Source organism: Rhinopithecus roxellana, chromosome 3 (genome assembly GCF_007565055.1).
Source record: "Rhinopithecus roxellana isolate Shanxi Qingling chromosome 3, ASM756505v1, whole genome shotgun sequence".
NCBI lineage: Eukaryota > Metazoa > Chordata > Mammalia > Primates > Cercopithecidae > Rhinopithecus > Rhinopithecus roxellana.
In genome coordinates, this window is record NC_044551.1 from 172,504,400 (window position 1) to 172,529,409 (window position 25,010).

The 25,010-nt window shown below is 41.7% G+C and overlaps 1 protein-coding gene across 8 annotated transcripts in view; it reads right to left on the reverse strand.

Moving 5' to 3' along the window:
• Nucleotides 1-25,010, reverse strand: part of SFXN1 (sideroflexin 1) — a 52,429-nt gene that overhangs the window by 12,666 nt on the left and 14,753 nt on the right. For 5 of the 8 annotated variants that reach the window (XM_010388364.2, XM_030927310.1, XM_030927312.1 and 2 more), the window contains 6 exons: nucleotides 7,913-8,083; nucleotides 6,836-6,934; nucleotides 5,522-5,597; nucleotides 4,864-4,949; nucleotides 3,490-3,617; nucleotides 369-418 (listed from right to left, as the gene is read on the reverse strand). In XM_010388364.2, coding sequence (XP_010386666.2) covers nucleotides 369-418; nucleotides 3,490-3,617; nucleotides 4,864-4,949; nucleotides 5,522-5,597; nucleotides 6,836-6,934; nucleotides 7,913-8,083 — 610 coding nt within the window. Of the gene's footprint in view, nucleotides 1-368; nucleotides 419-3,332; nucleotides 3,618-4,863; nucleotides 4,950-5,521; nucleotides 5,598-6,835; nucleotides 6,935-7,912; nucleotides 8,084-25,010 lie in introns of those variants that run through there. The other 3 variants (XM_030927313.1, XM_030927314.1, XM_030927315.1) reach the window with 2 other exon arrangements.

Below are 25,010 nucleotides of genomic sequence, written 5' to 3' on the forward strand. Positions count from 1 at the left end.
GAGACCCCATGAAGCTGCTACTCTGAATGATTTTTTCATTCCTGATGGGATGACTACTGACTTGTACATATATCATTCCAAATTCACACCATCCCTTCATTTTCACCCAGCCAGGCATCCAATAGATGACTGTGTGTGTAACTGAGTTAAAACCTCTCAAAAGTAGCAATCTTTATTTACAAAAAGCTTTTTCAAATATCTGAGATTAGAAATCAAATCTTCCTGGGAACATCTTTTTATTTACATAAGTGCCCAGGAGAAAGTGGCCTTCAAATTCTATACTGTTTAGGTAGGAAATACTCTGTACAGTTTGAAATCTAAAATGAAATAAAAAGGGTTGAGAAAATGACAAAAGAACTACAGCTTACCTTCAAAAAGGCTTTCTTTTCCAAAGTGTTCATAATGAATGGAGGGATGGCTGCAAATAAAGACAGATCCACTTAAATCTTTATTTAACGTCAATTATTTAACGTCAATTTTCAGCTTACATTTTTTTTTCAACCATTTAACAGAAAACTTCTGTCACTTTTAGGCTGTTTCCACTGTCACAGTAAAAACAGTTTGTAGTAATTCTTTAAATTATTACATTTGAATTCATTAAATTAAAAACTGTTCCTGTTTTCTAAATTTTTGAAAAGTAGTATCACATCCTCTGCAAGCCAGATCATTTTATAATCTTGAAAATAACTTTAAAGTTTAAATAGGCAAAAATGAAAATATCAAGAACTTTTTCTTCCTGCATTAATCAAACAAAGTGCACAAGGCAGGGAGGATGGTGTAAAGAATCCTGCCTTGGAGTCAGGCAGAAACTGCTTCCGTACAGACTAGACCAGGGGTCCCCAGTCCCTGGGCCATGGACTGGTTTGGATCTGTGGCCTGTTAGGAACTGGGCCGCACAGCAGGAGGAGGGCAGCGGGCAACTGAATGAAGGTTTAGCTATATTTATAGCCGCTCCCCATTGCTTGCATTATGCTTGCGCTCTGCCTCCTGTCAGATCAGCGACCGCATTCCATTCTCACAGGAGAACAGGAGTTCTCCACTGAGAACTGCACATCCAAGGGATCTAGGTTGCCTGCTCCTTATGAGAATCCAGTGCCTGATGATCTGTCACTGTCTCCCATCACCCCCAGATGGGACTGTCTAGCTGCAGGAAAACAAGCTCAGGGCTCCCACTGATTCGACATGATGGTCAGTTGTGTCACTATTTCATTATATATTACAATGTAATAATAATAGAATTAAAGTGCACAATAAATTTAATGTGCTTGAATCATCCTGAAACCATCCCCCTGACCCCTGGTCCATGAAAAAATTGTCTTCCCATGAAATGGGTCCCTGGTGCTAAAAAGGTTTGGGACCGCTGGGCTAGACCACTTGCTAGCTGGGTGACCCTGGAGAAGTTACCTAACTTCTCTGAACTTCAGTTTTCTGTTTTCTTTTTCTATGAAATGGGGGAAATTGGATACAATAATGCACGTGAAACACTGGGTATGTGGTGGACAGCATTTGTTCGTTTGCTGACAACTTGTATCAGACTAAACTGTCATATCCACTACTTCAGTACATCAATTATTCTTATAAACTGCACTGGGACAGAAAGATTGTATTTCTTCTCTGGGGACTAAATAGTGTTTAAAATAGTCAAATCACTAGAAATGGATTTGATGGGCTGGGCTGGCTGAAGTCTAAGAGGAGTGAGGCGATTCAAAACAGAAAAGACCACAATCAAAAGCAAACCCAGGGCCGGACACAGTGGTTCACAGCTGTAAACCCAGCATTTTGGGAGGCCAGGGTGGGTGGATCATTAGAGCCCAGGAGTTCTAGACCAGTTGGGCAATATGACAAAACCCTGTTTCTACAAAATATATAAAAATGAAGGTGGGTGTGGTGGCACATGCCTGTAGTCCCAGCTACTTGGGAGGCTGAGGTAGGAGGATCACCTGAGCCCAGGGAAGTTGAGGCTGCAGTGAGCCATGATCACAGCACTGCACTCCAGCCTGAGGGACACGGCAATGTCCTGTCTCAACAACAACAACAACAACAACAACAACAACAACAACAAAACAAACCCAGGGCAGAAGCTGGAGCTGCAACCTCGATTTCAGCAAATCTGTAAATCAGGGCTCAGCAGGCACACCGGGGGGGGCGGTTCCATAGCCTTCTCTTAGGTTAGTGACAAGCATGCTGGTCTCTGGACTCAGGGGATGCTTTGCCCACGTGTCAGGACTGTGGCTATGCAGCCACCCCTACAGAACACACTAGCTTCAGACAGGGCACCAAGGCACTCCTGTGTGAAATTAGCTAATAGCAGTTTTCCCCCAATTTGCCGGAATGTGAATATAATGTTCCTCAAAGTTTTCCTTCATGCACTTTTCTTCAACTTTTGTTGCCTGCTCTTCCTGCCTGCTAACGAGCAGTCACAGTGACAAAAGGAATTTAAAAACCTCCAGAAAGTATTAATGGATGACCTGACAGCAGCTGATGAAGTATACTTCATTGGCGAACTTCATTTTAATTGCCAAGTGTTGTTTGCATTCAGTTTAGATGATGAAAATTAAACATACTAATTACTGTTTGTTTTCTGTGAAGAGCACTCTAACTCCCAGGCCTTCTGATTTCTCAGTCTGAGAACTTTCTTTAGGCCCCCAGTCTGAAGGTAGCTCTAAGCAGCCTTAGGGTGGACTAGAGATTCTCAGCAGAACTAAATACAATATAGAGTTTCTGTTTCTGGTCATGCTGATCCCAGCCCCTATAGGGAAAACTGACTAGTTGCTTGGTACACAATTTATCAATAGCTGCTCTAACCATTCCAATTTGCTCCATCAATTCTTTCTGGTCAAATTCCCACTGTATGGCCCTGGTCCAGCCCATCACTGCCTCTTGCTTGGATTACCGAGGCAGCCTCCTGGACAGCCTTCACTGAACATTGTCGTTCCCCTTCAGCCTATTCTCAATCCACCACCCAGAGTCACACAAATAAAACCTAAGTCAGACTGTGCTGCTCCCGTATTCAAAACCCTGCCTGGCTTCTTAACTCTCAGACTAAAACCCAAGTGTGAAATGCCAGGGCCGCCATCCGTGCTCTGTCGTCTGTGGCCTCCTGACTCCCTTCCTACTGCTCCCCACCCCTCCCACTGTGCCCTAGCTGCACCTGCACCCGTAATGCCTGCAACACATCAGGCAAACTCCTGCCTGTGGTTCCCTCTGCCAGAATATTCATCCCTGATACCCACTTGGCTCACTCCCACACCTCCACCTCGTGCTCTTCCCGGCTGCCCTACCTCCATTCCCACATGCCCTAGCCCCCTACCCCCTTAGCCCTCATCACCACTGCACACACTATAACTTTATTTACTTGTTTATTTTCTGCCACCCCCACGGGAAGGCAATTTCCACTAAGAGGCATGATATTTGTGTTTGTTTTCTGTTTCACAGATCTGTGAACGCTTGTTCAACCTGTATTGGAATAAATGACAAAGTCCTGCTAACCCATGCCAGGGGCTGCCATGAGAATCCTGGACACGACGACTTGTGTGATGGCTTGTTTCGCAGCGTTCGCTGACTCCCCCAAGCGGTTCCCATTTTCATCTGTGACAGGAATGCCAACTTTGAGTTCCCTGCAGAGCAAAACACATACAGAGAGCTCCACCAATGCCTTCAAGAAATGTCCCGAAACAGTACTATGTTGGGAAAGATCAAGCCTCTACTTAATTAAAATACCCACTCAAGTGTCATTTTTTGGTACTGACACATCTTTTTTTTTTTTTTTTTGAGACAGAGTCTCACTCTGTTGCCCAGGGTGGAGTGTAGTGGTGCTATCTCTGCTCACTGCAACCTCCGCCTCCAGGTTCAAAGCGATTCTCCTGCCTCCTCCCGAGTAGCTAGAATTATAGGCGTGTGCCAGTGTGCTGGCTAATTTTTGTATTTTTAGTGGAGACGGGGTTTTGCCATGTTGGCCGGGCTGGTCTTGAATTCCTGACCTCAGGTGATCCACTTGCCTCGGCTTCCCAAAATGCTGAGATTACAGGCGTGAGCCACTGCGCCCGGCAGACACATTTATTTTTAAATACCATGGACAAGTTTAATCCTCCTTTGATAGAAATAAAAGTAAAACAACCTAGTAAACTTTTAAAACCTTTTTCAGTAACAATACGATTCGAAGGGTGGATACGCTAACTTCAATCTATGCTCATGTGCAAATTTGAGCAACTTTCCAAATGAGAAACAGATATAACACACCACATTATTAAGTCAACAAACTTAGTATGCTGACATGGAAACAGTCACTCGCACATGGCCCTATTGTGTATTTATTAACTACATTTACTAACACTAAGTATGACTTCTGCGGTTACCCCTGTTTTTTGTTATCCATTCCAAAACGCTTTTGCTGTTCTTTCTTCTCCTTTAATTTTTGCCAGTTCTAAAACAATACTTCCAAAGATACAGAATAATGTTACTTTAAGCTCCAAAAGAAAATTCTGGAGGGAAAAAAAGGAATCTATTTTAGAGAATAAACTTTCTTTGGATAGACTTTGTCTAACCCAAGCACAACTCAATGTAAGCTTGAGATATATCTTTTAAACTTTTTATTATACAGACACAGAAAGACTATTCCAGCATCAGCCCCCTCCCCGCACTCCTCAGTCTGCTTCAATAATCAGTAACTCATGGCTAAGCTTGTTTTATCAACACACCCATCCTCATCCCCAACCCCAGATTATTTTGAAGGAAATCCAAGATCTCACATAATTTCACCTATACATATTAAAACAAATATTTGAAAGTTTCAACAAAGCTAATTATTAAAAGAGACTCTCCCGTCAAGCACATGTCCCTACTGAGAGTGCATATTCGTCTTACCTTTGCCTCATTAATGGAATATTGATGCAATTAGCGGCAGCTACGGCAGCAAAGGGAACAAAACGTCCTATCAGTGGTGAGACATGCTGCAGAGGAGAAAATTTCAAAAGTTTTATCTTATTTTTCCTGTACTAGTGCATGGAAGTAACTTATTTCTTCTTGAAAACTCTGAAAAATGCAGAGTCGATTTGCATAGAAACTCAGGCCAAGAATACTTTCAAAATTTTCCTGGCAGTATTTGTATGTTTCCCACATGGCTGTGCTGGGACCATGCAAGCTTCTAAGTCATTGTAGCTAAGTGTGGTTGCAGGAGGATGGGCTTTGGAGTGCCGAGAGAGAGAGATGCTCTTGCCTCTCTTCAGAGCTGTGGCCTGAGGCACACTGCCCACTGCAATGCCTCTGGAGGGCTGTCAGGATGGGTGAACATTTAGCACTTTGTACACAGAGCCAGGCACAGACCACAGTCCTGGTAGGTGTTATCGGTGACAACTCTTCCCAAAGTTATTGGAAAATATAACTAAAAGACGCAGTTGAAGATAAGGACTATAACAAGAAAGCCATATGACTTGAACTATTTTAAGAAATAATAGAGGGATTTAGAGCTAGACAGATGATAACAAATTAAGCAGCTTTATTATGGAAATAAAAATCTGAGTACCTTGGTCAATGCGTTGAGTCCTAGAGCTGTTGCTACAGCACCAGTTGTTGCAGAAACGTAAGCTGTTCCCAACTCACTGAAAAGAAAAGAGGATATCGTGTAGACAACGAGGGCATGTCAGGAAACTGGTGCAACATTATTTGAAGAAATAAAAGGGAAATATAAAAGAGAATGATTCAGAATGAAGAGTCTACAAAACAACATTATCACTCCACAAATAGGGGAATCTAGAGAAAAAGCAAGCAGATCCGTAAAAAAATGGGATTCTTCACACGTATCTTGACTGTAACTCCAAAAGCAGACACGTATTCTTTGAGGTGAGTTGGTTAAAATATACAAATAAATAAACATACAGACTTTGTATTCGTGGAAAGGAGGGGAGCTGTGTGCTGCATGTAGGAAGCTATGAATACAGGGGAATGCATATTGGGCTAAATGTTTGGAGCATATTTGTTTAAAATACTTCTCAAAATATTAATATACACACTGAAAGCAAAAACGAAGTGCTGCCATTTAAAACATGAGATCTTAACTGTATAAAAATACTAAGTCTTATCGTCCAAAAACTATAAAGCTCAAGCAATTCTCTCTTAAAAGAAATTTTAATTGCGATAAACACCACTGGGTTACAGAGTTCAAGATCCTTTGTTCCATATGACAACAGTAGAAGAATATGGGTTGTCAAAAGCAATTTTAAGTGATAAAAAAGAGAAGCACTTTTCTTTCGAGTATAATACAATTATGCTAACTAACATTTGTGGTTAACTAATCTTGTTGGCCTATTTTTCTTTTCAACAGGTGACAAAAAATTAAACTCATTGCTTTCTTTTGGGCTCCAGAGATGAGCTATTTTAAAAACACATCAGATACAAAGGTCACACCGCCATGATCTCCCCTTGATTTCTGCAGAGACCACACTTTGTCTCCTCTACTTTTAACATTGGTGTCTGTCGACTCAGGCAGGGTAGATGGGGGAACAGCCTGTCACTTATCAGAGGTCAGACTGGTGCTGCCCGCTGTGTGTTCTATAGGGCCATGAGCTCCAGGGTGAGAAGGAGGTATCATCCTACCAGTACCTCCAAAACCATGAGTAACGTCTGAGAAGGCAGGCTAGAAGAAGACAGTTTTCTTGATAGAGAGAGAGAAAAAGAAACACTCTACTTTTTTTTAAAAAAGCTACAAAAAAGATGCTACATAATATTCTGAACAATATAAAAATGTGTACACATACGCTTTTTTAAATAGGAGAGTATCACCACTTAATAAAATGAAGGTTGGAGAACTACAGAGAGCGGTGAAATCTCATAGCCTTACTTGACAGTGAGGGGTGCGTCTCCACTTCTGTTGGTGTAATTGACGACGGCATTGAAGGACTGGTTAATCCACTGCCAGAAGAGCACAGCCGGCGTAGTCCTAAAACAGAGCCATCCGTCACATACCCACCATCACCGGGACCACTGCCAGAACAGCACAGCCGGCGTAGTCCTAAAACAGAGCCATCCGTCACATACCCACCATCACCGGGACCCAGCCGCGGCACAGAACAGAAAATGTGGACACCAGTAACCACAGAGGAGACGTACTGGGGAAGGGAGAAAGCCACAAGGCCACAGGCTTAGGACCTGTGTGCTGGGCAAGTTTTTATCCTCTGGGATCATCCATGTCCTTGTTCCATAGATATAGACAACACCAAGCTCAGAGGGTTACCATGAGGATGAACTAAGATAAAAGTTGTAGAGAGCCTGGTACAGAACAGACATTCAATAAATGCCAGATCCCTTCTTTTGGGGAAAAAAGACACAATTTGTAGGCTAAGCAGTCCTGGGCCCTCCTAACAGCATGAGGAGTGCCATATGTCTATGTCTACACATACACCTTTAGTGTGCCTCTATCTACACTCATATCTATACCTATATCTATATGAATGGAGTCAAAGGAGAATCTGCTTGCAGACTCTTTATTTTCTTTCTCCATTTCATTCTGTTTTGGGGCTAAGATTTAGAAAAAAAAATTCGACCTCCTTTTGAACAACTAAGAAGATGCTATTTAGCAGAGGGGAAAGGTTAAAAAAAAAAAGAGTCCCAGAGTAACAACATTCAAACACAATGGAACTAAAAGCCAAATGACTTTTTTCTTTTTACATCAATAATGCCCCGTTTTTTGTTTTTTATTGTCTTCAATTTTATTTTTTATTGTATAAACTAAAGGAGTTCAACATGATGTTTCGATTCATAAGTACATGACGGAACGAGTCAAGCAAGCTAATTACCTTGTTTGCCACTTCATATACTTATGAAATAACACTAATTTCAACAAAATTATTTACATACAAAAATAGACTTTGGGCTTCTGTAATGGTAAACAAACTGTTGCTACATATTCATAACATACCTGTAAAACGTCATCATGCAACCTGTGATGGTCATGTTCATGGGAACCTGGGCTGACATTCTTCCTATCAAAATCATCTTCTCCCCAGTGTCAGGATGAAAAGCCGAATCATAGAGGTACTTTGCTCTCCATAATTCATTTTCTGTAAGACCAGGAGGAACAATTCCTTGCCTAAGAAAATAACAAATAATATGGCAATTGCTCATTTCAAATATCTCCCCAGTACCCTAGAGACAAGTGGCTACAAGATTTTAAAAGTTTATGCTCTGGCCAGGCATGGAGGCTCACGCCTGTAATCCCAGCACTCTGGGAGGCTGAGGCAGGCAGATCACGAGGTCAAGAGATTGAGACCATCCTGGCCAACATGGTGAAACCCTGTCTCTACTATAAATACAAAAATTAGTGGGGTGTGGTGGCATCTGCCTGTAATCCCAGCTACTCGGGAGGCTGAGGCAGGAGAACTGCTTGAATCTGGGAGACAGATGTTGCAGTAAGCTGAGATCGCACCATTGCACTCCAGCCTGGTGACAGAGTGAGACTCTGACTCAAAAAAAAAAAAAAAAAGTTTATGCTCACCTAAAACACTTGTGCCTAGATGGAGTGATAAATTTGTTACATATAGTCAGCAAAAATTTCAAAACATGCAGGACAATAAGCACTTAAAATGAACATTTCAGGCTGGGCATGGTGGCTTATGCCTGTAATCTCAGCACTTTGGGAGGCTGAGGGAGGAGGATTGCTTGAGCCCAGGAATTCAAAACCAGCCTGAGCAACATGGTGAGACTCTGTATCTACAAAAAAATAAAAATCATACCACTGTATTCCAGCCTAGGCAGAGTAAGACCCTCTCAAAAAAAAAATTTCAAACCTGTTAATCTCAAATTACCTGTAGTTTGGAAAAGCCAGAAAAGAAATTATATATAGGGAACAGGGGAGCATTCAACTTTGAAATACTCTTTAAGTGACATATTTTATAATGTATTTTGAATTTGTGAACTCTAAAATATTTTAACCAATTAGACAAAAGTTATGGTAATCAAGGATATTCATTTTTATACCTATAGAATGAAAAGCTAGTTCACAAAGATTTTTTTTTTTTTTTTCTAAGACGGAGTCTCGCTCTGTCGCCCAGGCTGGAGTGCAGTGGCCGGATCTCAGCTCACTGCAAGCTCCGCCTCCTGAGTTTACGCCATTCTCCTGCCTCAGCCTCCCAAGTAGCTGGGACTACAAGCGCCCGCCACCTCGCCTGGCTAGGTTTTTGTATTTTTTAGTAGAGACGGGGTTTCACCGTGTTAGCCAGGATGGTCTCGATCTCCTGACCTCGTGATCCACCAGTCTCAGCCTCCCAAAGTGGTGGGATTATAGGCGTGAGCCACCGCGCCTGGTCTTTTTTTTTTTTTTTTTTTTTTTTAAAGACAGGGTCTCACTCTGTTACCCAGGCTGAAGTGCAATGGCATGATCTCGGCTCACCATAGCCTTGAACTCCTGGGCTCAAATGATCCTCCCACCTCAGTTTCCTGAGTAGCTGGGACCATAGGCATGCACCACCATGCCTGCCTAATTTTTTTGCATTTTTCGTAGACACAGGATTTCACCATGTTGCCCAGGCTGGTTTTGAACTCTTGGGTTTAAGCAATCTGCCTGCCATGGCCTCCAAAGTGCTGGATTACAGGCGTGAGCCACCATGTCCAGCCTCAGAAGACTCTTGACGAAAAAAAAAACCGAACTGTTAGGTACATCATTCTTTATTTCCTTCCCTTTATCAAAAAAACATATATTCATTGTCAAAAATTTAGAAAATACAGGAATCTATTAGAGCACTTAAAATCACTGAAGTCTTTACCTACTCATCTCCAGTGGTAATGTTTTCATGCGTATATTTTCAGTCTCTCTTCTGGAATCTAAATGTGATGTGTTTACTTAAAGGCCTCACACCGGATCTGCTGCTTTATAACCGCCTTCTTTAATCAGTAATACATTGTAAACATGTCTCTGTGTCTTCAGATATTCTTCTATATAATCTATACTGGGTTGAACCGTGTCTCCCCCAAATTCATGTTCACCTGCAACCTCAGAATGTGACCGGATTTGGAAATGGGGTCTCTGCAGATGCAGTTAGTTCAGATGAAGGCATACTGGATTAGAGTGGCCCCTAAATCCAATGAATGGTGTCCTTATAGGAAGGCCACGTGCAATCAGATGTAGAAGAAGGCCAAGTGATGAAGGAGGCAGAAATGACAGCGAGGTACCCATATACCAAGGCACATCAAAACATTCCTAGAGCTTCTAGAACCTTGGAAACCCCAAGGAAGGATTCTCAGAGGGAGCACGGCCCTGTTGACACCTTGATATCAGACCTCGAGCCTCCATAACTGTGAGGCTCAAGTTGGTGGCAATTTGTTATGGCAGCCTTAATAAATTAATAGGCCAGGCGTGGTGGCTCACACCTGTAATCCCAGCACTTCAGAGGCCAAGGTGGGTGGATCACGAGGTCAGGAGTTCAAGACCAGCCTGGCCAACATGGTGAAAACCCGTCTCTACTAAAAATACAAAAATCAGCCAGGTGTAGTGGCAGGCGCCTGTAATCCCAGCTGCCCAGGAGGCTGAGGCAGGAAAATCACTTGAACCTGAGGGGCAGTGGTTGCAGTGAGCCAAGATTGTACTACTGCACTCCAGCCTGGGCAACAGCGTGAGACTTTGTCTCAAAAAAAAAAAAAAAAAAGAATACAGCATCTTTTTAAGTGCTTCACAGTATTCTATTATACATGATTATAAGACACTGTAATATATACCAGTCTCCTAGTGTTGGGCATATAAATTGCTTCTAATTTTACTCCATTTGTAAAGGATAAGGAAGTAAATAAACTCTCATACATAAATCTATCCCCACATCCAAGATTATTCTGAAAGAAATGAGTAAATTTGCTGGAACAAAAGCTATGTACAACATTAAAACTTTTAGCTTTTTTCTCTACTTGACTATGTCTTTTAGCTTTTTTCTCTACTTGACTATGTCTTTTTAAAAAAAATCACCAACCACAGCAGCATCATTGTTATTTATGTAATTTGTATGCGTACTTTGTACACTATAATTAACCCCAATTTTAATTTTTTTGGTTGTGTTATCTGCTGTCCTGAAAATTATTATTTTTATGTAATTAGGTAGGAACAAATAAAATTTTTATCTAGAAAGATTATACAAATGTTCACCCATATTTCTAGCATTCTCAGAACAGTTGTTTTCTTTTTGTCATTTAAGGTTTTACTGTATTTGGAATTTATCTTAATATGAAAATGTGGACTAAGCGTGGTGGTTCATGCCTGTAATCCCAGCACTTTGGGAGGCCAAGGCAGGCAGATCACCTGAGGTCAGGAGTTTGACACCAGCCTGGTCAACATGGCGAAACCCTCCTATAAAACTTAGCTGGGCATGGCGGCAGGTGCCTGTAATCCCAGCTACTTGGAAGGCTGAGGCAGAATTGCTTGAACCTGGGAGGCAGAGATTGCATTGAGCCAAGACAGTGCCGCTGCACTCCAGACTGGGCAACAAGAATGAAACTAAGTCTCAAAAGAAAAAAAAAGAAAATGTGAAACTTTCTTAAGTTTCTCTTTTGGCTGGCCTGCATCAATGGAGAGTTCGTGAGTACTAGCCTTGATTTCTAGACTTTCTATTGTGTTTCCACTTATCTACACATTCTGATGCCAACACCCACCATTTTAACTTGACAGTCAATTTTAATATTGGGTAGAGCAATCATCCCACAATCTATTTTTCTTTTTCTTGTTCTAAAATGCCTTATACTAACTTATTGTCCCAGATAAACCTTAGAATTATTATTATTATTTTTGAGACGGAGTTTTGCTCTTGTTGCCCAGATTGGAGTGCAATGGCACGATCTCGGCTCACTGTAACCTCCGCCTCTTGGGTTCAAGCGATTCTCCTGCCCCAGCCTGCTCCTGTAACTGGGATGACAGGCACCCGCCACCACATCCAGCTAATGTTTTTTGTATTTTTAGTAGAGATGGGGTTTCACTATGTTGGCCAGGCTGGTCTTGAACTCTTGACCTCAGGTGATGCCCCTGCCTCGGCCTCCCAAAGTGCTGGGATAACAGGTGTGAGGCACTGCACCAGGCAAGAATTATTTTATCAGTTTTACAGGTGATCACAATTGTAATTTGACTGAAACTGTATTAATCTGGAGAAAACTGACACCTCTACAGTCTCCAGCCTTTCTACCCAGGCCTACTGCACATCTCTCCATTTACTCAAACTTAACATGATTCCAAATGTTTTCGTCATTGACGCAAATTTCTGGGTACGTTTCTTCCCACGTAATTTGCATTTTAAAAAAATTGTTCTGGCTGGGTGCAGTGGCTCTCATCTGTAATCCCAGCACTTTGGGAGGCCGAGGCAGGCGGATCATGAGGTCAGGAGATTGAGACCATCCTGGCTAACATGGTGAAACCCTGTCTCTATCAAAAATACAAAAAATTAGCTGGGCGTGGTGGCACACGCCTATAGTCCCAGTTACTCGGGAGGCTGAGGCAGGAGAATGGCATGAACCAGGGAGGTGGGGCTTGCAGTGAGCTGAGACTGTGCCACTGCACTCCAGCCCGGGCGACAGAGCAAGACTCCGTCTCAAAAAAAAAAAAAAAAGATAATAATTGTTCTTATGAAGTGAAGTAAAAACACTGTGTAATTGCTTGTGGCTGGTACACAGGAAACTACTGTTGTTTTGTGTTTATTATAAGTAGCCCCCTCATTGTATTTTTATTTGTTCTATGGTTTTTCAGTTGTTATGGTCTCTTCTTTTTTTTTTTTTGAGATAGAGTTTTGCTCTGTCGCCCCAGCGAGTGCAGTCATGCAGTATTGGCTCACCGCAACCTCTGCCTCCCAGGTTCATGTGATTCTCCTGCCTCAGCCTCTGGAGTACCTGGGATTACAGGTGTGCACCACCACGCCCGGCTAGTTTTTGTATTTGTAGTACAGACGGGGTTTCACCATGTTGGCCAGGCTGGTGTTGAACTCCTGACCTCAGGTGATTTGCCCACCTTGGCCTCCCAAAGTGCTGGGATTACAGGCATGAGTCACCTCGCCTGGCTGAGTATTCTCATACATATTACATACATTATGGAAAAAAAAGAAAGGGCTCATGTCCAAGTTTGGGAAAAATGATTAAGCAGCTTTATTTTTACTCCTGGACTTTTTGGAAACTTTGAACAGTTAATGGAATGTGACATTCTCAAAAGTGGAATGTAAACTTTCTCAAATTTGACTACCAAAACCCTCTCCCTTTCTCTCTCTCTGCCTCCCTTGATTCCTCTCTCCTTTCCCCTGCCCCGCTCTTTTCTTTCTCTAAGTATTTCATAGGATTTCTTTATTTTTTTTCTTTTATTTGTTTTGAGATGGAGTGTCATTCTTGTTGCCCAAGCTGGAGTGCAATGGCATAATCTTGGCCCACTGCAACCTCTACCTCCCGGGTTCAAGCAATTCTCCTGCCTCAGCCTCCTGAGTAGGTGAGATTACAGGTATGTGCCACTATGCCTGGCTAATTTTTTGTATTTTTAGTAGAAACGGGGTTTCACCATGTTAACCAGGCTGGTCTTGAACTCCCGACCTCAGGTGATCCACCCGCCTCTGTCTCTGAAAGTGCTGGGATTACAGGCGTGAGCCGATGCGCCCGGCCAGGGTTCCTTTTCTTTAGAGGTCTTTTTGGGAAGTTCAGCTCTAGTGTTCCATTATTTTGTGCACTGGTCACTACTGATGTGGGATATGCATTCTTTTTTTTTTTTTTTTTTTGAGACAGAGTCTCGCTCTGCCGCCCAGGCTGGAGTGCAGTGGCCAGATCTGGGCTCACTGCAAGCTCCGCCTCCCGGGTTCACGCCATTCTCCTGCCTCAGCCTCCCGAGTAGCTGGGACTACAGGCGCCCGCCACCTCGCCCGGCTAGTTTTTTGTATTTCTTAGTAGAGACGGGGTTTCACCATGTTAGCCAGGATGGTTTCGATCTCCTGACCTCGTGATCCGCCCGCCTCGGCCTCCCAAAGTCCTGGGATTACAGGCTTGAGCCACCGCGCCCGGCCCGATATGCATTCTTAATAATTAAAGAAGTACTATGCATTATTCCTGATTAATTATTTTATGGGAAATATATAATTTTACCTTCTTTTGGGCATCTATCAAGATGTGGCTTTTTTGCTCTGACATACTGATGTGATAAATTACATTAATAAATGTCCTAAATATAAATCACCTTTTCGTTCTTGGAATAAATTCTACCAGTTCATGTTTTAACACAAGGTTGGATGTTATGTGTCGGTGTTTTATTTTGGATTTTTGCATTATCAATTTGTAAGACAGGTCATTGTTTCTTTTTGTATTTTTTTTAAAAATCATTTATTGTATCAGGGTTGCAATGAATTGGGAAGCATTTCCTTTTTTTCCTATGATGTCATAACATTTTAAAATTAAATCAGCTTTACTGAGGTATAATTTAAATACCATAAAAGTCACCCACTTTAAGTGTCCAATTTGATAAGTTTTGAAAAAATGTATTCAGTGGTGTAACCACCCCAGAATTGTGGTACAGCATATTTCCATGTCTTCAACAATTCCCTTGGGCCCCTCTGGAGTTATTTCCTCACTTCCTGTCAACCAATGGATCTATTTTCTAACACTATATTGCCTTTTCAAGAATTTCATACAAATGGAATCATAGAGTGAGTAGATATATGTTTTGTGTATTTTGTATTTGACCTCTTTCACTTTGCATAATGCTTTTGAGATGCACCTTGTTGTTTATAGGAGTTGGTTAATCCATTCGATGGATGGATGTACCAGTTATTTATTTATTTATTATTATTTTGAGATGGTGTTTCACTCTTGTTGCCCAGGCTGGAGTGCAATGGCATGATCTTGGCTCATCGCAACCTCTGCCTCCTGGGTTCAAGCGATTCTCCTGCCTCAGCCTCCCAAGTAGCTGGGATTACAGGCATGTACCACCATGCCTGGCAAATTTTTTATATTTTTAGTACAGACAGGGTTTCTCCATGTTGTCCAGGCTGGTCTTGAACTCCTGAGCTCAGGCAGTCCTCCCGCCTCTGCCTCCCAAAGTGCTGGGATTACAGGCATGAGCCACTGCACCCGGCCAGTACCAGCTATTTATCAATTCTCTTTTTAGTTATTCTGAAACTGCTTTTGCAAAATTATAACTAAGGAAATTATGACAGTGAAAGAAATCAGAACTAACTGACTCTATCTTGCTTGTAATCCTTAAGCGGTCCTTGTTCATTCCTGGGCATAGGCTGAACTAACCTTGGGAAGGAATTCAGTTCATGGTTTGACTCTGAAACAAAATGACTCCCTTCTTGCCTGGGGTCCAGTCTGCCTTTGCAGGACTACCCAATTAGCTACAAGATTAGAAATTACAGTTTAAGGGTCATGCAGTCTCTGGCTCCAAGAACCTGAACCTCTCCAAATTGCTCCTGGGGCTAACGTCACTGTATTGTAAAACCTAAGATCAGAGCTTGAGATATTTTGTACTTTGGATCAGCTGACACCATCCAGACCAGTAATCTGGCCCAACCAGTTCTGCCATCACACCCAGGAAGATAAGACATTAAAAAACCTCACTTCGACCCTCTGTGATTCCATATCCAACCTGACCAATCAACACTCCCCACTTCCCAAGCCCCTACCCAACAAATTATCTTTAAAAACTCTCATCACCCACGGGGAGACTGATTTGAATAATAACAAAACTCCAGTCTCCCTCACAGCCAGCTCTGCGTGAATTACTCTTTCTCCATTGTGATTCCTGTCTTGATAAATCGGTTCTGCCTGGGCAGCAGGCAAGGTGAATCCAACGGGTGGTTACAAAGTCTAGTAGGTGAAGTAGGTGTGAAGTAGTATCTTCTTGTGGATTTGCATTTCCCTAGTAACTAAAAATGCCGAGCATAGTTCCATATGCTTACTTGCTATTCCTGTATTTTCAATGGTGAAGTGTCCTCAGTCTACTCAAATCTTTTGTTCACTTAAAAAAATTGGGTTGGGTAATTACTGGTTGGATATAGTTCAAGTGATATAGTTCAGTATTGATAGAGTTCTCTATATCTTCTGGATACAAATCCTTTATGAGATATAAGTTTTGCAAATATTTTTCTTCAGTCTGTGAATTGCATTTTTATTTTCTAAACAGTGTCTTCTGTCATGAAAAGACTTTACTTTTGATGAAGTCCAATTTATCAGTGTTTTTCTCTTTCCATTTCAATTGATAATTGTTCACTCTTATGTCTTATCTAAGAAATTTTTGCCCATATTGCCAGGCACGGTGGCTCACGCCTGTAATCCCAGCACTTTGTGGGGCCGAGGCGGGTGGATCACGAGGTCAAGAGATCGAGACCATCCTGACTAACACGGTGAAACTCCATCTCTATTAAAAATACAAAAAATTAGCTGGGTGTGGTGGCACAGGTCTGTAGTCCCAGCTACTCGGGAGGCTGAGTCAGGAGAATGGTGTGAACCTGGGAGGTGGAGGTTACGGTGAGCCGAGATTGTGCCACTGCACTCCAGCCTAGGCGACAGAGTGAGACTCTGTCTCAAAAAAAAAAAAAAAAAAAAAAAACCTTTGTCCATATCAAAGTCATAAAGATTTTCTTCTGTTTTCTCTAGAAGTTGAATAGTGTTAGCTAGTATATTTAGGTCTATTATCCATTTCAAGTTAAATTTTGTTTACAGGATGAGTTAAGGATCAAGATCCATTTTTTTATTTCCAGAACTATTCATCGAACAGAGTATCCTTTCCTCACTGAATTATCTTGGCTCCTTTATGTAAAATCAGTTAACTATATATATTTGTGCCTATTTCAGGATTCTCTTCTGTTACATGGATCTAAATGTGTCTCCTTACAACAATGCTAAACTGTCGTTACTGTGAGAGCTTTATAGTCAAAGACCAGGTAGTGTAAGTTTCTCAGCTTCATTCTTTTTAAAAATTGTTTCCAATATTCTAGGCTCCCTGTATTTCCACATAAACATTAGAAGTAGCTCGTCAGTGTCTAAAAAGAGCCTGCTGGGGTTTTGATGATTACAATGAATCTTACATAAATTTGGGAAGACATGACATCTTAACAATATTGAGTCTTCCAATACAGGAACACTGCATATCTCCCCATTTTTAAAAAAAACTGAAGCTCTGTTTTTTTTCTCTGTAATGTGTGTGTGTGTATGTGTGTGTGTGTATTGGTGTACAGGCATTTTATATATTTTGTTAAAGTGATCTCCAAGTACTTAATATTTTTGTTGCTACTGAAAATGGTATTATTTTTAAAATTTCAAAATTACAGTTGTTAATTGCTACTAGATAGAAATGAAATCGATTTTTGTATATTGATCTTGTATCTTGTAACTTTACTAAATCCATTTATCCTAGTTGGTTTTTTTGTAAATTCTTTTTTTTTTTTTTTTTTGAGACGGAGTTTTGTTCTTGTCACCCAGGCTGCAGTACAAAGGTGCAATCTCAGCTCACTGCAACCTTCACCTCCCAGGTTCAAGTGATTCTCTTGCCTCAGCATCCCAAGTAGCTGGGATTACAGGCATGCGTCACTAGTCCTGGCTAATTTTGTATTTTTAGTAGATACAAGGTTTCACCATGTTGGCCAGGCTGGTCTTGAACTCCTGACCTCAGGTGATCCACCCGCCTTGGCCTCCCAGAGTGCTGGGATTACAGGCATGATCCACTGCACCTGGCCTGGTAAATTCTTTCTATATAGATGATCACAATTTCTGTGAATAAGGAAAGTTTTACTTTTTCATGTCCTATCTTTGCCTTTTTTGAAAAAAAAAGTTTAAATTTTCTCTTAATGCCCTAGCTAGAACCTCAAGCACAATGCTGAAGAAAAGTAATGAGAGCAGAAATGCTCGCCTTGCTCCCCAGTCTCAGAAGGAACGTGTTCATACTGTCACCATTAGGTCTGATGTTAGTGGTAGGGCTTTTGTAGTTGTATCTTCCCCTTCTATTCCTAGTTTGCTGACAGCTGTATCAGGAATGGATGTTGGATTTTGTCTGCTTTTTCTGCATCTATTGATATGGTAATATGGTTTTCTGTTTTAGTCTACTGATACAGTGATTTTTTTTTTTTGATGTGGAGTCTCGCTCTGTCGCCCAGGCTGGAGTGCAGTGGCACAATCTCGGCTCACTGCAAGCTCCGCCTCCCGGGTTCACGCCATTCTCCTGCCTCAGCCTCCTGAGTAGCTGGGATGACAGGCGCCCGACACCACGCCCGGCTAATTTTTTTTGTATTTTTAGTAGAGATGGGGGTTTCACCGTGTTAGCCAGGATGGTCTTGATCTCCTGACCTTGTGATCCTCCCGCCTCGGCCTCCCAAAGTGCTGGGATTACAGGCGTGAGCCACTGTGCCCAACCTGATACAGTGATTTTTAAATGTTAAACCAATCTTGCATTCTTGTCATAACTCCACTTGAGTTCTGCTTATTTTGGTATTGCCCTTTCTGGGTAGATTTGTTAAATTCCGTTAAGAATTTCTGTGTCTATGTTTACCAGGGGTATTAGTCATTTTTCCTCTTATCCCCTTTTCTGATTTTGCATCAGGGTATTTGTAGCTTCAGGAAATGCATGATGAAGTGTTTCTTGACTCTTCTGCTTTCTGCTGGAGTTTGTGGTTTGGTATCTTTTTTTTTTTTTTTTTTTTTTTTGAGACAGAGTCTCATTCTGTTGCCCAGGCTGGAGTGCAGTGGTGCCATCTCGGCTCACTGCAACCTCTGCCTCCTGGGTACAAGCAATTCTCCTGCCTCAGCCTCCGGAGTAGCTGGGATAACAGGCACGAGTCACCACACTTGGCTAATTTTTGTATTTTTAGTAGAGACGGAGTTTCACCATGTTGGCCAGGATGGTCTCGAACTCCTGGCCTCAGGTGATTCACCTGCCTCAACCTTCCAAAGTGCTGGGAAGGTTGGGATTACAGGAGTGAGCCACTGTGCCTGGCTGGTTTGATATTTTTCCTGTGAAAAAATTCTTTCTTTACCTGTGTAAAGCCATCTGGCCTTTGAGATTTTTGTGGGAAAGATTTTTGTTTTATTATCATCTTGCTGTTTGTTTTCTGTTTGTCTCTTCTCCTCCTCATTCCCTTTTTCCCCCTTTCCCTGCCTTCTTTTGGATTGAGTCAGTTTTGGTAATCTATATACTGTATTCATAGAATGTTATACATCTCACTAAGATTTTTAAAATCTTTAGCAAAAAAGCTATATAGTAGGCTTTATTTTTATATTCTATTTCTCTTTCAGGTGGCTTTCTTACTCCTTTTGTTATGTATTTTGAGTTTTTTTTGTTTCCTTTAGATTGGTTAGACTTACCAGAGGTTTATCCTTTTCTGGATTTCTCAAAGGACAATTTCTTACATTTATTTTTTAATCCTATTAATTAATTTCTGACTTTTAAAATTAACTCCTCTCTGTTTTGAAAAGCAGTGTATGTAGGCCAGGTGCAGTGGCTCATGCCTGTAATCCCAGCACTTTGGGAAGCTGAGGCGGGCAGATCACAAGGTCAGGAGATCGAGACCATCCTGGCTAACATGGTGAAACCCCATATCTACCAAAAATATATATATATATACAAAAAATTAGCCAGGCGTAGTGGTGGGCACCTGTAGTCCCAGCTACTCGGGAGGCTGAGGCAGGAGAATGGCGTGAACTCGGGAGGCGGAGCTTGCAGTGAGCCAAGATCATGCCACTGCACTCTAGCCTGGGCGACTGAGTGAGACTCCGTCTCAAAAAAAAAAAAAAAAAAAAAGAAAAGCAGTGTATGTAGTAGTTAACAGTTAACAGCATGAACTCTGTGGTCAGATTATCTGGGTTTCAGTCCTGGCTCCACCGCCTACTGCAGCAGGATTCTGTGAATGCCTCCGTTTCTCAATCTGAAAAATGGAAATAACATTACCTGCCTTCCAAGGTTGTGAGGGTTAAATTAGTAAATGTGAAATGATTAAAGCAGTATCCAGCACTCAGGAAGTACCCTGCAGGGTTTGCTGTTTTCTTATTATTCTGTTCTCTAATTTCTTAGGCTGGATTCTCAGTTCATTCATTGTCGGCTTTTATTGTTTAATCACCGAGATATGTAAAGCTACAATCTTTCCCCGAGTACAATTTCTTAAGGTTTCTTATTAATTTTCTCAATGTTTTTACTTTGTAATTTTATTTCTTTTTGTTTTGATCAAAGAATTAAAAGAGCATAAAAATTCTAATGTGATTAGATGATCTATCAAAGATGATAAAAGGTATGTTAGAATTTCCTACTACAATTGTGGGTTGTTTTTTTTTTTTGAGACAGAGTTTTGCTCTTGTTACCCGGGCTGGAGTGCAGTGGCGCGATCTCAGCTCACTACAACGTCTGCCTCCTGGGTTCAAGCAATTCTCCTGCCTCAGCCTCCCAAGTCGCTGGGATTCCAGGTGCCCGCCACCGCACCCGGCTAACATTTTGTGTTAGTACAGACAGGGTTTCACCATGTTGGCCAGGCTGGTCTCAAACTCCTAACCTGAGGTGATCTACCTGCCTCGGCCTCCCAAAGTGCTGGGATTACAGGCATGAGCCACTGCGCCCAGCCCTACGATTGTGTTTTAATCAAGTTCTATTTGTATTGCTAACCACCCTTTCTTTGTATATTTTGATGGAACACCACCGGCTCATGAATACTGTCTGTTCGGCATTCACTGTATCTTTATCAATTTCAAGATATTTGGATCTACTTGCCCAGAGTTGCGATTTCTTGCTTTTCATTTGCAATTACCTTTGTCCTGCTTTTTAATGTTAGCCATTTTTATTACTTCCTTTTCGGTTCATTTTAAAATAGCATTGTTGGTATCCCACTAGAACTGTATATTGGCAGTCATACTTAAAACATGCTATCCCTTTAACCCTAACTAGCCCTTGAGCTAATCTCCCCAGAAGGCTCATGGCTGATTTATCTCTTGAGGGGAGGTAAGAAACTCGATGAGTTATTTCTTAAATACTGATTCAACAACTGGCTTACCAATTAATAAATATAAAAGTATATAGGTGAGGCATGGTGGCTCATGTCTGTAATTCCAGCACTTAGGGAGGCCGAGGTGGGCAGATCACTTGAGTCCAGGAGTTCAAAACCAGCCTGGCCAACATGCTGAAACCCCATCTCTACTAAAAACATAAAAATTAGCCAGGCATGGTGGCAGGCGCGTGTATTTCCAGCTACTTGGGAGGCTGAGGCAGGAAGAATTGCTTGAACCCGGGAGGCAGAGGTTGCAGTGAGCTGGAGCACCACTGCACTCCATCCTGGGAGACAGAGCAAGACTCTATCTCAAAAAAAAAGAAGAGTATATATCAGCACAGAACCTAACAAATACCCCAAAGCTCATTTGGACCAGGCCTAGTCAATTTATCACCCAAACTTTAAGGGTCTATATGCTTTAAAAAGGTGAAGAGAAAAAAAAAGGGGAGACATTTAGGGATTCTTGGAAAAATGTATTGTAATTTCATAAGTACAATTACATCACGCAAGCGTCAGGTATTCTAAGTGGGGTGTCATGTCATCACTGAGCTTTTTAAGTGTTTCCACCCAATTTTAAAGTCTTTGATTTGATTTAAAAATGTTTTAATTTGTTGGTATGTTAGTAAATTATTAAGGCTTACAATTTTCTGTTCATGCATATTCTACAAACTTTAAAATAAAACATGTTAATGCATTTCTTGAATACAGTAAGGAGCAAAATCATGTATATTTTTGAGTTTTGTTCCTATTTGAGACAAGGTGTTTTAATTCTTCCATTTCCTTTTTGTTTTTTGACACTACAATCTAGGGCTTTAGATTCAGATACCTATTACTTTTTTTTTTTTTTTTTTGAGACGGAGTCTTGCTCTGTTGCCCAGGCTGGAGTGCAGCAGAGCGATCTCGGCTCACTGCAACCCCCGCCTCCCAGGTTCAAGTGATTCTCCTGCCACAGCCTCCCAAGCTGGGATTACAGGTGCGCACCACCATGCCCAGTTATCTATTACAATTTTTTATAAAACACTTTTAAGGCCAGGCGCGGTAGCTCACGCCTGTAGCCCCACCACTTTGGGAGGCTGATGTGGGCGGATCACTTGAGGTTGGGAGTTTGAGACCAGCCTGACCAACATGGAGAAAGCCCGTCTCTACTAAAAATACAAAATTAGCCGGGTGTGGTGGCACATGCCTGTAATCCCAGCTACTCGGGAGGCTGAGGCAGAAGAATTGCTTGAACCCGGGAGGCAGAGGTTGTGGTGAGCTGAGATCGCGCCATTGCTCTCCGGCGTAGGCAACAAGAGAAAAACTCCGTCTCAAAAAAAACCAAACCAAAACAAAACAAAAAAAAAAAACCACTTTTAATTTCTTTTATTCTATATACACTCTTTCATACTAGAGGTACAACTGTTTCTATTTTAATGTGTTTCAACATTCATCACTTGTCTATTTATATGATGACTTTCTTATATTTCTCTTTTTTTATTGTAGTAAAAGATTCATAACATAAAATTTACCATTTTAACCCCCCTCCCCCTTTTTTTTCTTTTGAGACGAAGTCTCGCTCTGTTGCCCAGGCTGGATGGAGTGCAGTGGTGCGATCGCAACTCACTGCAACCTCCGCCTCACGGGTTCCAGCGATTCTCCTGCCTCAGCCTCCCGAATAGCTGGGATTATAGGTGTGCATCACCATGCTCAACTAATTTTTGTATTTTTAGTAGAGACGGGGTTTCACCATGTTGGTCAGGCTGGTCTCGAACACTTGACCTCAAGTGATCCTCCTGCCTTGGCCTCCCAAAGTGCTGGGATTACAGGTATGAGCCACCACTCCCAGCCATTTTAATCATTTTTAAGTATACAATTCTGTGGCATTAAGTACATTCACATTATTGTGTGGTCATCACCACTATCAAACCATCACATCTAGAACATTTTCATCTTCCCCAACTAAAACTATGTGCCCATTAAACACTAACTCCCCATTCCCTCTTCCCCCAGCTCCTGGCAACTTCCCCTTTACTTTCTGTCTCTGTGAATTTGACTACTCTAGGTATCTCATATAAGTGAAATCAGCAATATTTGTTCTTTTGTGACTAGCTTATTTGACTCATCATAATGTCTTCATGGATCAACCATGTAGTAGCATGCATCAGAATCTCCCTCCTTTTGAAGGCTGAATAATATTTCATGGTATGGGATTCCATTGTATGGCGGGACTACATTTGCTCATCCACTCTTCTGCTGATGCACACTTGGGTTGCTTCCAGCTTTTGGCTACCGTGAATACTGCTGCTATGTACATGGGTGTACAAGCATCTGTTCGAGTTCCTGCTTTCATTTCTTTCAGGTATATACCCAAAAGTGGGATTGCTGGGTCACATGGTGATTCACGTTTCACTGTTTGAGGAATCTCCTTATATTATGGCTTATTTTTTTAACTCTATTTTGTGTTATCTTTTGACCACCCAAGAAGGTTTTATGAAGAGTTTATGTTTGATGCACTTGCATATTTTACATATTTTCTTTTTCTTTTTTTTTTTGAGATGGAGTTTCGTGCTTGTTGCCCAGGCTGGAGTGCAGTGGCATGATCTCGGCTCACTGCAACCTCTGCCTCCTGGGTTCAAGTGATTCTCTTGCCTCTGCCACTCGAGTAGCTGGGATTACAGACATGTACCACGATGCCCAGCTAATTTTTTTTACTTTTCTTAGTAGAGACGGGATTTTACCACGTTGGCCAGGCTGGTCTCGAATTCCTGACCTCAGGCGATCCACCCACCTTGGCCTCCCAAAGTGCTGGGATTACAGGCATGAGTCACTGTGCCTGGCCGCACTTGCATATTTTCTGTTGCTGTTGGAAATAGACGATCTGCTCTAAAATTCCCAAGTGACAATTCCTTCTCTTGAGAACTTTGCACACACTGCTTACTATCTTCTGGCATTCAGTATAAAGATGAAAAGATTGAGCCCTTTCTGACATGTTCCTTTTTAATAGCTTTTTTTGTTTTGTTTCCCTGTTCTTGGATTCTTTTGGAAGTTTTAAAAGTTTATAGAAAAAACAAAAGGGAAAAAATTGCCATGTGTGGGTGTCTCTGCTTGAAATAGGGCATATCTCTTTAATTAGAGAAATGGTTTTCCTCACCTGAGGAAAATTCCATTTTACTTTCTGTTGCTATGAAATACATTTAATATTGCTTATTTGCAATTTTTCTAGTTTCTCTTTTAGGAGCACCAATTAATTTCATCTTCAGTCTCTACTCTCTTTTCCTCTTATAAAGTCTTTTTCATACCTTTCTTTTCCATCCATATCAGGGACTGGCAAACACCAGTCCATGGCCTGGCCTGTTTCTCTCTGTCTGTGAACTCAGAGTAGCTTTTACATTTTTAGCGGGTTGTAAAAACAAACAAGAATATGTGACAAAGAATGCGTGGCCTGTAAAGCCTAAAATACTTTTCGTCTGGCCCTTTACGGAAAGTTTGCCGACCTCTGGTCTTCACCCAGGAAGCTTCTCAGGTTCATTCTCTCCATCAGTAATTCTACTTTTTCTTTTCTTTTCTTTTGTTTTTGAGACAGAGTCTCGCTCTGTCGCCCAGGCTGGAGTGCAGTGGCGCGATCTTGGCTCACTGCAAGCTCCGCCTCCTGGATTCACACCATTCTCCTGCCTCTGCCTCCTGAGTAGCTGGGACTACAGGTGCCCACCACGACACCCGGCTAATTTTTTTGTATTTTTAGTAGAGCCAGATGGTCTCAATCTCCTGACCTTGTGATCTGCCCGCCTAGGCCTCCCAAAGTGCTGGGATTACAGGCGTGAGGCACCATGCCAGGCCGGTAATTCTTTTTCTTACTGTGTGATTTCTAATGTTGGTTCTTTACCATTGCCTCCAGTAAACCTTTCAATTTCGATCACATTTTTAGGTTCTTGGCAATGTTCCTTATGCCATCTTCTTTCAACCACATAGTTGTCTTTTCATCTCAACCTCTCTGCTTTCTATGGCTTTTGCCTGTCTTCACTATTTTCTCATAAGGCTCCAGGATGTTCTGCTGTTTGTGTATCTGCTGTTTGTGTATTCCCT